The sequence below is a fragment of the Eutrema salsugineum genome, unplaced genomic scaffold (genome assembly GCF_000478725.1).
Source record: "Eutrema salsugineum unplaced genomic scaffold, Eutsalg1_0 scaffold_2, whole genome shotgun sequence".
NCBI lineage: Eukaryota > Viridiplantae > Streptophyta > Magnoliopsida > Brassicales > Brassicaceae > Eutrema > Eutrema salsugineum.
In genome coordinates, this window is record NW_006256829.1 from 18,926,358 (window position 1) to 18,938,860 (window position 12,503).

The 12,503-nt window shown below is 38.1% G+C and overlaps 1 protein-coding gene and 1 pseudogene across 1 annotated transcript; one reads left to right on the forward strand and one right to left on the reverse strand.

Moving 5' to 3' along the window:
• Positions 1-2,172: 2,172 nt before the first annotated feature.
• Positions 2,173-8,602, forward strand: LOC18017953 (annotated as a pseudogene).
• A 35-nt stretch (positions 8,603-8,637) lies between these two features.
• LOC18016384 (pentatricopeptide repeat-containing protein At5g03800) lies at positions 8,638-11,552 on the reverse strand. The gene is given in 2 exon segments (XM_024155682.1): positions 8,638-10,881; positions 10,883-11,552. Coding segments are annotated over 2 exon segments (2,688 nt in total). The 5' UTR covers positions 11,513-11,552; the 3' UTR covers positions 8,638-8,823.
• Between the last annotated feature and the right edge of the window lie 951 nt (positions 11,553-12,503).

Consider the following 12,503-nt stretch of genomic DNA (forward strand, 5'->3'; position numbering starts at 1 on the left):
TGTTCTTGTATGTGTTCTTGCTATTATGTGAATAACAAAAAAATAAAAGCAACATGATATTATATATAAAAAAAACATTCAAAGTAAGCGAAAAGTTAGAAAGATTATCAAACAGACTTCTGTGACGATTCCTGTAAATTCTTTCAGAGTGCATGCATTGTCGCTTTCTTGTAAGTGTAACTCCAAAGGTAGACGAAGAAATTCAAGAAACTCAAAAACAGCCAATAACCAATAGAAGTAATCAAGATGGCCTATGTTCAGGTTATTCGCGATCCAGCCTGGTCTCCCACCCGAGGTCGTGATTTTTGTATACACAATTTCATGATGAATTATGCAGATTAGAGACACATTTTTCACTTAAAACACTAGTTAGTCTCATCTATTTTTGGTACTTGTTGCAAAGGGAATCAGAGACATGAGCATTCTGTCTCAAGATTGAGATTCAAAGGGGTGCACCCATTGATTTTTAAAGATTAATGCTAATATATATGCAATAGTTACTGCCCCCATTCAATTTTATTTTGTGCACCCGATCATTTTTTGTTTTTCTTTTCCAATTAGTTAATCCAAAGTTTATTAATTCATTCGTCTCCTATTCAATCCAAAACTTCTCTCTGAGCCTTGTTTACCTTTTCACCTGTAGTCAGCTCAAACTGTTTAGAATGAATGGAATTTATAACTTCGTCCAGAATCATTGTAGCCTCTGAATATTTCAGAGTATCTTGTGGCTGACCAAACTGTTTAGGCAGTGACATCAGCAACAAATACATTCTATTCGGCAAAGACAATGACATATATTGAGCATCCAAGATCCTTAACATTCCAACCGCTGTTGATTCCTTTATGATCTTTCTCAATATCTTGTCAGTAACAGTAGTTATAATAGTGTTTCGTACTTTCCTCTTCTTCTCAGCGAGTTGAGGATCACTAACCTTTGTTTTTGAAGGTTTCACTCCTCTCTGCTTCGGATCCAGAGTCTTTTCCTCCTTTAGTTCTTCCTCCTGAGACTTCAGAGCATTCGTTAATCCCATGAATGGTTAGATATTGTTGTTACCTTTTATATTGCTCACTTCAGAGCTCCTTTCACATATTGTAATCAATTACACCGTAAAACTTCTCTAACTCGATCTTTGTGGAACTCATCTTCGATTAGAGACTCGATTCAACAAATCCGGAGCAAGAGACTTGGATCGAACGAGCTTTGGTTTACAATCTCAGAACCTGGCTCTGATACCACTTGCTGTAAAACCTTGTTGATAACTCTTTCCTTTCTCTCTCTTTCTCTTGTTTGTATTTAATTACTCCGATTAAGCAATTTATGAAACGAAAAGAAATCTAAAGATACAAGACAATTTCCCTAGTTCAGACGCTTAAATGCGACCCTACGTTTGGCAGAAGTTTTCCTTAGAATCCACTAAGAACAGTAGTGAATCATCTCTGGCATAAATTCGTAGGAAAATACAGAGCTTACAAGTTCTTTCTCTCAGCTCACTCTTTCTCTCAAGATTCAATCTCATTTCTCTCTTTACAAGATTAGATTGAACTCTCCTCTAAACCAAATACAACATTGTCCAGATCTCCGTTGCAACAGCTCGTAACAACTTTCTTCGGGTTGAGTTGACCAGCTGTGTAAAAGTCAACATGACCGTTACAGCTTGAGAGAAAACGACGGTGTACGATTCACTCCCTTAATCTATAATAACCGAAACACCTAACCGGTCTTCAATTGTGGTTTAAATCAATTTGTCGAAACCAGAAGCCAATTGATTTTCTGAGTGCGTACCAGAAGTAAACCAATCACGACATATGCACTAAAGCAAATACAAAAACAAATAATTAACCTGATTGATAGATTTTTAACGGGATTTTTAACTGAACTTAAGAGTAATTGTCGATTTAAAGGAAAATATTATTCTATGATTACCTAACCACAGCCAGTCAGCCATATCTCGTGAATGTAAAGGTACATGCATTTGTCTCGCTAAAGAGAGGTGTGTAAAAAAAAATATCACGTGGTAAACATATGATTGCTTCTCGATGGATTTGTGACACGAGATTTGTTCAGCATAAAATTAGGACCGTTTAATTTACAAATATTAATAATATAATAAAAATAAAAGAGAGATTTTTGGATGAAGGAAAAGTGAAAATGGACGATGGGGCATTGCGAAATGTGAGCAGTGGATGGACCCACCCACATTGATCTTTAAGCGATCTGCTCTCTCTCACTCTCACTCTCACTCTCTCTTCCGAATTTTGGGCGTTATCTCTCTCTCTAGGAATCGCCGGAGAAAGCGAAGAAGGTGAGGGGATATGGTGGTGGTTCATGGAGTATCTGTGACTCCAGGTGTTGTCGTCTCACGCTTCCCTCTTCCTCTGTCTTCTTCTTCCTCCTCTGCGCGAACTCTCAACACCGGCTTTAATGGAAACTCTTTCTTCCTGAAGAAGCGCCCTCTCACTCGTAAGCCTCTTTCTCTCCCCCTCCCTCTACGACGCCATTGTTGTTCTGAGTGTTACAATTGATTTCATAGGATCAATACCGAGATCCGTGATTTCGACTAGCTTCATCAACTGTAATTAGTGTGGAAATATTCTAATTAACCTAATACGGTTGACATTAACTGTTAATCAAGCTTCCTATGTTTAGTTTCTGAATATAGGTTAGGAAGATGATTACTATGATCAAATTGAGTAGAAACGGAAACATTTTTTCAGATCGAAAGTGTAGTTATTTTATTTTGATGCAAACATAGTTGCTGCTTCTGGCCTTCGTTGTCCAGATACTTTGATTAGATCCATGTCTGTAGGGAAGATCTTTGCTGGGAATCAATCTGCCGAGTTTGATTCTAAGTCACAAACTATCTCTGCGTCAAAGAAAGTCTTTGTACCTGATAATCTTGATGATGGTGCTTCATTGGTCACTGATGAGCTACAAGGTCCCAGCAGCTTTTCATAAGAATCACAGGTTGATATCTTGTCATCTGTGCTCTTTAATCTGTGAGTTATATATTGAAACTTTTTTGCATTACGAATTTGTAGATATTTTCAACATGAACCCAGAAAATTTCCTTTTGTAGATATTAAATCTAGAAAGTCAAACAATGGAAGAGAATGGGGCACTCAGAACAGAAGACCCAACGTCTGATTTTTATGCAAGTAAAGCTCACAGTAGTGAGAAATTTGTCAAGGAGAAAGAGGTGAAACCAGGAACAGTTCCACCACCCGGTGATGGGCAGGGAATATATGAGATAGACCCCATGTTGCGGAGTTACAGGGACCATCTTGATTACCGGTAAAAAATGTTTTGTCCGACGTGCTTCCAGTTTTCAGTGTACTATACCTGCTATCGAATTAATATGGCTTGTACATTTGATGTAGAAGTTTATAGAAAGGTTAGATGTTGTTGTTACCTTTTATATCGCTCAACTCCTGCATTTTTGTTTGCTACAGTTATGGACAGTATAGAAGATTACGTGAGGAAATAGACATGTATGAGGGTGGTCTGGAGGCATTCTCTCGTGGCTATGAAAAGTTAGGCTTTTCGCGCAGGTAACTGTTTGCTACCATCAATAGCTCTTAAGTAAATTTTCAAGTTTTAGGCTGAATGTGTTGCATCAATGACGAAAGAGTCATTAGATATTGGATTTGAATTTAATTTTTTTCGGCCATATTTTGGATTTGAAATGATTGTTAGCCGACTTTTATATTTATCACTTGTTTTCTTAATTTTGCAACTCGTCAAATGTTCTGTACATTGAATTATCGTTTTTGATATCCATAACTATTTATAGTAAAAAATGTTGATTTTGGCAGAGTGGAAATGGGTGTTTATAAGACCTGTCTCTTTCTTGAAGCTATTAGAGATATTTGGCATTATTTTAATGCCACATAACATGATTCTAACTGTTTTTATTTCAATTTCAGTGATGCTGATATAACTTATAGAGAATGGGTGCCTGGAGCTAAGGTTTGTTTCTTTCAGTTTTCTGCTAGATCATTATAGATTTTTTTCTTTACTAATTTCTTCATTCAAGACTGTAGAAATAATCCTTGCATTTGTATCTCCGCCAACAAAGAAAAATATAAGTCAGAGAACAAGGGTTGGATATTGTCCTATAGGCTGTCTGATAGAAACGTTATGGCTGGTCATGTGAGGATTAAATCTTGCTGCCAGATCTTAGAAAATCGGAGGAGTGATTAGACGATAATACTGAAGAGGAGAAGGTGGTTTAAATTACATGTTTCTCATTGTATATTATGTGGAATTAAGAAAAGGCGACACCTATTTAGGTTTTCTGATTCAAAACTGATTCGAGGAGGTTTAGCATGTTAGTCACATCTCTATGAGAACTTGTACTTCTCGATTGCATGTGTTTTCTTATGCTATTGAGTATTTTATAACTACTTTGGTCGTTTTTTTCTAAACTTTCTGTCCTCGCCTATCTCAGTCTGCATCACTTATAGGGGACTTTAACAACTGGAATCCTAATGCTGATATCATGACTCGGGTATGGCATATTGACTAACTTGCTTAAATTTCTTTTGAATTGTAAAAATCATATAAAATGTAGTGAATTCGGATCGATGATTATCTCATCGAATCTTATACAGAATAAATTTGGTGTTTGGGAGATCTTTTTGCCCAACAACACTGATGGTTCGCCTGCAATTCCCCATGGCTCACGTGTAAAGGTAACTAACAACTCGCTTCATTTATTCATTTTCTGTCTTCATCTCACTGTTACAAGCATTCTTTTTCAGAAAAATTATGCACATAAAAAGATGTTTTTGTGTTGCGTATTTTTAAAACAATCCAACATCAGATATAGAAAAGCGTGAACGATTTGGTTATTCTGATAAGTATGGAGTGCATTGACATTGCCTTACTAAATTTTCTGCTTGTCATGTGTATACATTTGAATAAAATCACACCTCGTCGATACATATTTGTCTGGAAGTTTCTGAGAAGATTATGTAATGATGATGAAGTGATTTCTGATATACAAAACTCCAGATTCGTATGGATACAGCATCTGGCATTAAAGACTCAATTCCTGCTTGGATCAAGTTTTCGGTGCAGGCTCCAGGTGAAATCCCCTTCAATGGAATATACTATGATCCTCTACAAGAGGTAAGATTCTGTAGTCCTTTGAATAATTATCTTGTGGAAAGCGATAGAGCCAGTGCTAGCCTGAAGTTACTGGAAATTCAGATTTATAGATAAGTTGGTATTGTCAGGCAAAACTCAGGTTGCTTTCTTGGATGATTCCAAACACATATGGTTATTATTTAACCAACAAATTCTCATCTTTATGATATGAACGAGCATCTACTACAACCAATTTAATGTATGCTTACAATTGTTCGTTGGTGTTCCTACTAACATCAGCAGATGATTTTGTTGGTGTTCTTATAAACATCAACAGATAATTTGGTTGCCTCGTAACGACTCTAAATATATATTCAGGAGAAGTATGTATTCAAACATTCTCAACCAAAGAGACCCAAGTAACTGAGGATTTATGAGGCACATGTTGGCATGAGTAGCACGGTGTGTGTCTTCCTCTTCTCTTAAATAATTATGTTTTGGCCCTAAACACTTGTGTACCAAATTTTTTATAAAGTATCAATAAGCCACAATGTTTATTTGTTCAGTATGGCTGTTGCTATATAACGACATTAATTAGAATTACATAAAAGTAGGATATTTTTCACAGCGATGACGGTTTTTGAACAACTCCATTTTCTGGAATGTTTTCTATATCATGTGAATGATGAATATACTTGTAATACAGGAACCAATGATCAATACTCATGCTAACTTTAGAGATTATGTGCTTCCACGCATCAAAAGGCTTGGCTATAATGCTGTTCAAATCATGGCTATACAAGAGCATTCATATTATGCCAGTTTTGGGTTTTCTTCTTACCTGTTTGAGCTCTAGTAGAATCCTAGATATTTGCTGACAATAAAATTATAGCTGCAAAAACCTATGTCTTTTGTGCCATAATGCTATATGTTTCACAGGCAACTAGTAGTAAAGCTGTATAGTGATCTCAATTCTGTTTCTTTTTTTTACTGAATAACGTGGGCTGTATCTATTATGAATTCAGGTACCATGTCACAAACTTTTTTGCCCCTAGCAGCCGCTGTGGGACCCCAGAGGAACTAAAATCACTGATAGATAGGGCTCATGAGTTGGGCCTGCTCGTTCTGATGGATATCGTTCATAGGTAGTAAAAGTTTTGATGGAAACAAACCATCAGATCGTTCATAGTTAGCATTTACAAGTTATTGAATATTGTGACTATAAACTCGGCAGCCATGCTTCCAAAAAGACGTTGGATGGACTGAACATGTTTGATGGAACCTGATGCTCACTACTTCCATTCTGGTCCTCGAAGTTACCATTGGATGTGGGACTCACGTCTTTTCAATTATGGGAGCTGGGAAGTATGTAACTTCTTCCCGGATTTTAATCGTGAACACACAATTTCCTTGAGCACCTTTTGTTAACATTCACTTAACTAAACAATATCTTCTTTCAAATGCACGGTGGTGGCTAGAAGAATAAAAATTTGATGGATTTCGATTTGATGGCGTTACCTCAATGATGTATACTCATCATGGACTCTCGGTACTTGAACCTTTTCGACAATGGATGGCTAACCTCTGTAGAAACTATTTGAGTTTTATTTCATGTTCCTATCCAGTTTTTTTCAGCATTTTACGTTTACCTGACATTGGTTTCTTGGCCTTCTATTTTCATGGGTTTGGATAGGTTGGATTTACTGGAAATTACACTGAGTACTTTGGATTGGAAACTGATGTGGATGCTGTGACTTATCTGATGCTGGTAAATGATATGATTCATGGGCTCTACCCTGAAGCGGTTACTGTTGGTGAAGATGTAAGTTTTTTTAATGCCTCACCGATCTGATATAATTTTTGAAAAAGTGTTCTAACAAGACAAACTAAGACATCCCTTGCAAATTTAAAATTTGTTCATATCATTTCGAGTTTTCATATCACTTGCACGAAAAAAAAAAAAATTACCATGCTAATATACTACTGGATAGTGTGTTATCTTCTTAAGCTCTTAGTGAGACCTCTTAAAGAGAAAAAAAGAAAGAAAGAAAAAACAGACGAAATACAGTTACCTATTTCTGTAAAATAAAAAGTGCTCTACAGAGCTATAGTTATACGTATGGGTCTATCATATTAATGATAGCCCAACGTAGAAGATTAGTTAATTCAATGTCAACTAAAACGGTAAAATTTGGTGATTGTTTTTAGTTATGGGCTATCTTGTGATCTATGCTTATAAGATCGTTTCGTTTCAGGTTGGTGGTATGCCAACATTCTGCATTCCTCTCCAACATTCTTCGTAACGCCTTGGAAATTTAGATTTTGGTTGTTTTGTTTTCGGATAGTGTGTGTTAATGATATAGTTTGATAGTCTGATGAGAAAATATTTTGATTCGGATTTTAATAAGGACGAGGTTAACGCCATTTTATCTCTGATTTTGGCCGGTTGGGATTTTACATTTGAGTTTTATGTAAATTGCCAGAATCGCGAATTGATTCTCGATTAGCTGGAGTGTGGGTATTATCACAGCTTACCAATGGGGAAGAACCTGTGTCACAAAGTTACCTGCTCCCCAATCCAGAACCATCATGGATTCAAGATAATGGTGTCACAAAGTTCGGATCTCCGATCCAAGATAATGCCTCAGCCAGGCTTGGGAAGAATAGCAGATGAATCATTTCTTCGGACAGAAGAAGATTATGTAAAGCATGTGGGGACTGTTTGACATTCTTAAGCACAACCATTGGCGTTACATCAAGAAACGACTTCCTCACAAAAGACCCATTGGTAGAAAAAATGCTGGTAAGAAACTTGATTATCCCTTATTGATTTCTTCTTCTTTCTCGTGCCTTAGTTTTTGATGTCTTTGAGGTGTCTTAGCACAGTCTTAGTCTTTTAGATTATTTTAAATTTCAAAATCCTCAAATGTTTTGGTTGATTTTCTTGAAGCGATGTTACTATTACATTAGAAACAAATTATGCCATAGTTCTGCTCTGTTTGATGTTCTCAGTTCCTATATATATATATATATTTTTTTTTTTTTATCACTGTGAGCTTACTAGGGATTCTACAACGCTTTATATTTGTAACATCTTATCTTATGCTTCTAGGAACAGAAAACGAAGTAATTAACACAATTCCATCACCAAATGGCATTCCCGTACCCAGAAGCAAGGTGGAAGATAAAATGAATGTAGTAAGTTGATGCTAACTGAGTATCCATTAGTTTAGTTAATGGTTACTTATATCATAAAGGTGGAGCAAGGAAAAGGTGGTTTGGAAGAAAAATCGAGCAAGAATTCTGCACTTCCCATCGACATTTTCATCTCCCATATTTTTCTCTCTCTTAATTCTCTTATTTGAGAAGAATGTTGTTTATAGAGAAAGGAGATGAAGACGAAGAATCAAATTAAAGAAAATAGTTTTTTGTTCTTTAATTTGCTTTTTGGCTTTCGGTTTTAGTAGCAAAAGGAAGGGTGAATTGAAGAATAACATTTGGTATTAAGTGGTTGCTCACTCGTGCCAAGCGTCATCTTTCCTTCCACTCTCTGTTTACTCTCTGTTTACTTCACACAAGCAAACTTATCATTATTTCCCCTTTTACACCCATACTTTTTTACTCTACCAATTTCCGCCCTGCCCCAATCAAAACTCTCGTACATATTAACAACTTACAATTACAACTGTAAACGGAAACATTACAAACCAATCTGCGATAACAATTGTTGTAATTCACCAGAGATCTTTACAAGAACACTTCCCATTCATAAAACGATGAAACCCTGAAGAGTCTCTCAAAACTATCTCTCTCTTGACCACAGCAGAAACGTACTTGAAGAGCTCGTGACAATCACCACAAAGCCTCACGTTCTTCACAACCCTGACCGGCTTTCCCCGATTATTGCTCGTGAGAATGCAATAAGTCACGGCGAGTTTCGCGCTGTGGGGAAACAAAAAACTCTTCTTCATAAACTCATCAACCTCCTGAAGAACAAACTCTGTGTCTGGTTCATACCCAGCTCTCAGACATTCCATTATCAGTATCTCCAATCCGCTGTATATGTCTTTCTCCTGCGGGTGGGATGTGTCACGCGCGTGAAACGAATGTACTTGGTTCTCATGGATTATCCAGCTTCTAGAAGGATGTTTCCGGTAGCCTCTTTCCCGCATTTCCTCTCTAATCATCTCAGAGCGATGCCAGAGTCCCGAAGCTGAGTAAATATTGGATTTGAGAATGTAGTCAGACGGGTTGTCAGGTTTTGTGCCTAGTACAAGCTTTGCTACGCGTTTCGCAATGCTTGTGTTCGAATGCACTCTGCAGCTATCGAGCAGAGATCTCAAAACAGAGACCTCCGGCTGAAAAGGCATCGAGTTTACTGTGTCTTCTGCTTCTTCAAGAAGGCCCCGGTGACCCAGAACGCCAACAAAAGCAGTGTAATGTTCGGTTGTTGGTTCAATGTCATGAATAGTCTTCATGGAGAGAAATAAATCGCGGCAGCTACTAAGCTTATCTGACTCACTATACCGAAACGCGGAAATAACAAGGGCAAGGGTGATTGTGTCAGGCTTGATACCTTCCTTATTCATCCTCAACCATAGAGCCAGTGCCTCGTCACCGTTTCTTTGAAGGATGTAGCTAGAAATCAAGCTGTTCCAAGATACAACATCGTGTTCTCGCATAGTGTTGAAAACCTTTATGGCATCATCAGAGCAGCAGCATTTCGAGTACATGCTAATCAAAGTATTCCCCAAGGCAACATCAGAAAAGTAACCGCCTTTAAGAGCATAGCCATGGATCTGATAACCCATTTCTCGAAACCCTAATGTTCCGCAGACCGCAAGAATCAAAGTCAACGAAACTTCATCCAACACCAATTTCTCTTCACAGAGAGTGCGATGGAATAGAGACAAAGCCTTTTCAGGTAAGCCGTTCCGAGCGTAACCACCGATTATTGACGTCGTTGCCTTGGAGCTATCCAGATTAGAAGGCCACTGCTCAAAAATCTCCTCAACATCTGACATCCTTGCACACCTTGTGCACATATCAAGCAATGCGGTCTGGATACAAGGATTCGAAGCACATCCAAACTTTATGCAAGACCCGTGAATCTGTTCGCTTACTTCCTTCTCTGAAACTAAACTACAAGCGTCTACGGCGCTTGTTAGACTGAAATCGGTCAACACACCTCTCTGCAGCATTTCAGTGAACAATTTTAATGCCTTCAAGCCATGGCCGTTTCTACACAACCCAGCCATTAGAGCATTATAGGTAATAACGTCTTTTTCAGGTATCTTCTCAAACATCTCGACAGCAGAATCCACCATTCCAAATGTCATGTAAGCTATGATCATCTCCGTCAAAGTAAAGCCATCTCTCACATTCATCATCTCGTACAAATTCTCTACCTTTTTAATATCCCCGCATTTAGCATAAAAGCCAATTAGAGCGTTATTCACACTCAACTCTTGCTTCAGGCCGACTCTAATTGCACGAGCATGAAGTTCTCCGCCTCTCGTTAAGTCACTGGAACCAGTACAAGAGCTCAAAAACGTTCAGAGGGTAAAGCTATCAACCCCCACTCCTTCAACTCTGTTCATCTCATAAAACAAACCAAAAGCTTTATCAGACATGCCCTCTTTCACCAAACTCGAAATCACAGTGTTCTACGAAGCCACGTCTCTGTGAGGAATTTCATCAAACAACTGAAGCACATCATCAATCGACGACCCAGGGTGCTTAGCGTACAAGTTCATCACCGAATTACCAACAAACACAGAATTCAAAAAACCCTGATTTGACTATCAAACCATGAATCTGAATACCCAGCGAGAATCGACAAATCCTGACGCAGGCAGTCAAAATCGCGACAAAAGTAAACTCATTAGGCTGGATTTGACCTTCGCTTCTCATCCTGAAGAAAAGCTTAAGGGCCTTGATTTCTAGGTTTAATCTGGCGAATCCCGAGATGAGAGCTGTATAAGAAACCACCGTTGGTGAAGACAGCGAGACGAAGACGAGGAAAGCATCGCGAGGGAAACCTAGTTTGAGATACGCTGAAATTAGGGAATTTCCAAGATCGATAGTTTCTTCTCTAAGCTTTAGAAACGAAGCGTGCACGGCTTTCGTTACCTCGACGTCGTGGTACTGAGCGGACAAGCGAAGCAGATAGAAAAACCCATCAATAATAGATTCACTCTCTTTCGCTTCTTCACTTTCGAACGAAGAAGAAGATGAGGAAGAACGCTCATGGATGGTTACTGGTGAAAGAGACAGAGACGCAGAGAGGGGAAAAAAGCGCTCAGGTTTTCCATTGAGCGAGAGAGAAGAAAGAGATAACGGAGGCAGAAGAAGTTTCGGCCGATAAACCGGCGGTGCAATATGAGGAAAATTGAGGAGGCAGTGATGATTAACAGTGGACATGAATGAATTTTTAGAGCGCTCGGGCGCTAAATCGCCATGGATAAACCTTCACTACTTGTCTTATTTAGAAGACCAACTGGTCCGATTTTGGAGTGGAATAATTTAACTAAGGTCCCTATATTATCTGATAACATGTACATCTTCTCTTTTATTATTGATCTGATCAAAGATGTTCGTCAAAGTAACTTTTTGTAGCGAATCAGTAATTATACATATGAAACTGCATGAATGGCAATAAAATGGTGATGATAATATATTGCAACTTTTTTTTTGTGATCGTTGTCATTTATATCTCTTAATTCAGATGTAAATATATTTCACATACATATATCATATATTTTATAGCATACTAATTAATTGGATCAATATTTGAAATAAACGTAGGTTTAGGAAATGAGGGCGATTCTTTGGACAAGGAGATTATTTGCGATAACACGAGATTTGCTGTGTCGGATGGATGGAAACCATCCCAAAACACGTAATTTCTAGTATTCAAACATGTACCGATCAACTTTGCATTGCACAGTTTTCATTGTTCCAGTTCCACAACAAGCTCTGCTTGATTTAAAAAAACTTTTATTAGAAAAAACAAAACATTTTCATTAAAAGAACTAGAGTACTGTTTGACGGAAAAAAATCATCAGAGGCTACGACAAACATCACAGACAAACTTCCATCGCCACTTTCGAATCCGCAGCAGCAGAACTTGATCGGAAGTCCTCTTTGCATCCATCACATTGCAAAGTGTTTTATGGAGTTTCCACGTAGGTGATAGGTCACTCTGGTGTAGCAATGTTGCCTCTTCTCTTCGCGTCGATTGTGTTCTCGCTGGCACAGACAATGATCTCACTGAGGAAGTACCACTCATCGTGTCTCTTCAATGCAGCGTTCAGCTTGGGAACGAGCTCTTCGTCTTTCGCAGTTGATGGCATGATCTCTGTGTTCCAAAACATCTTCACAGGAACAGTATCTACTAGATATATACACAGGC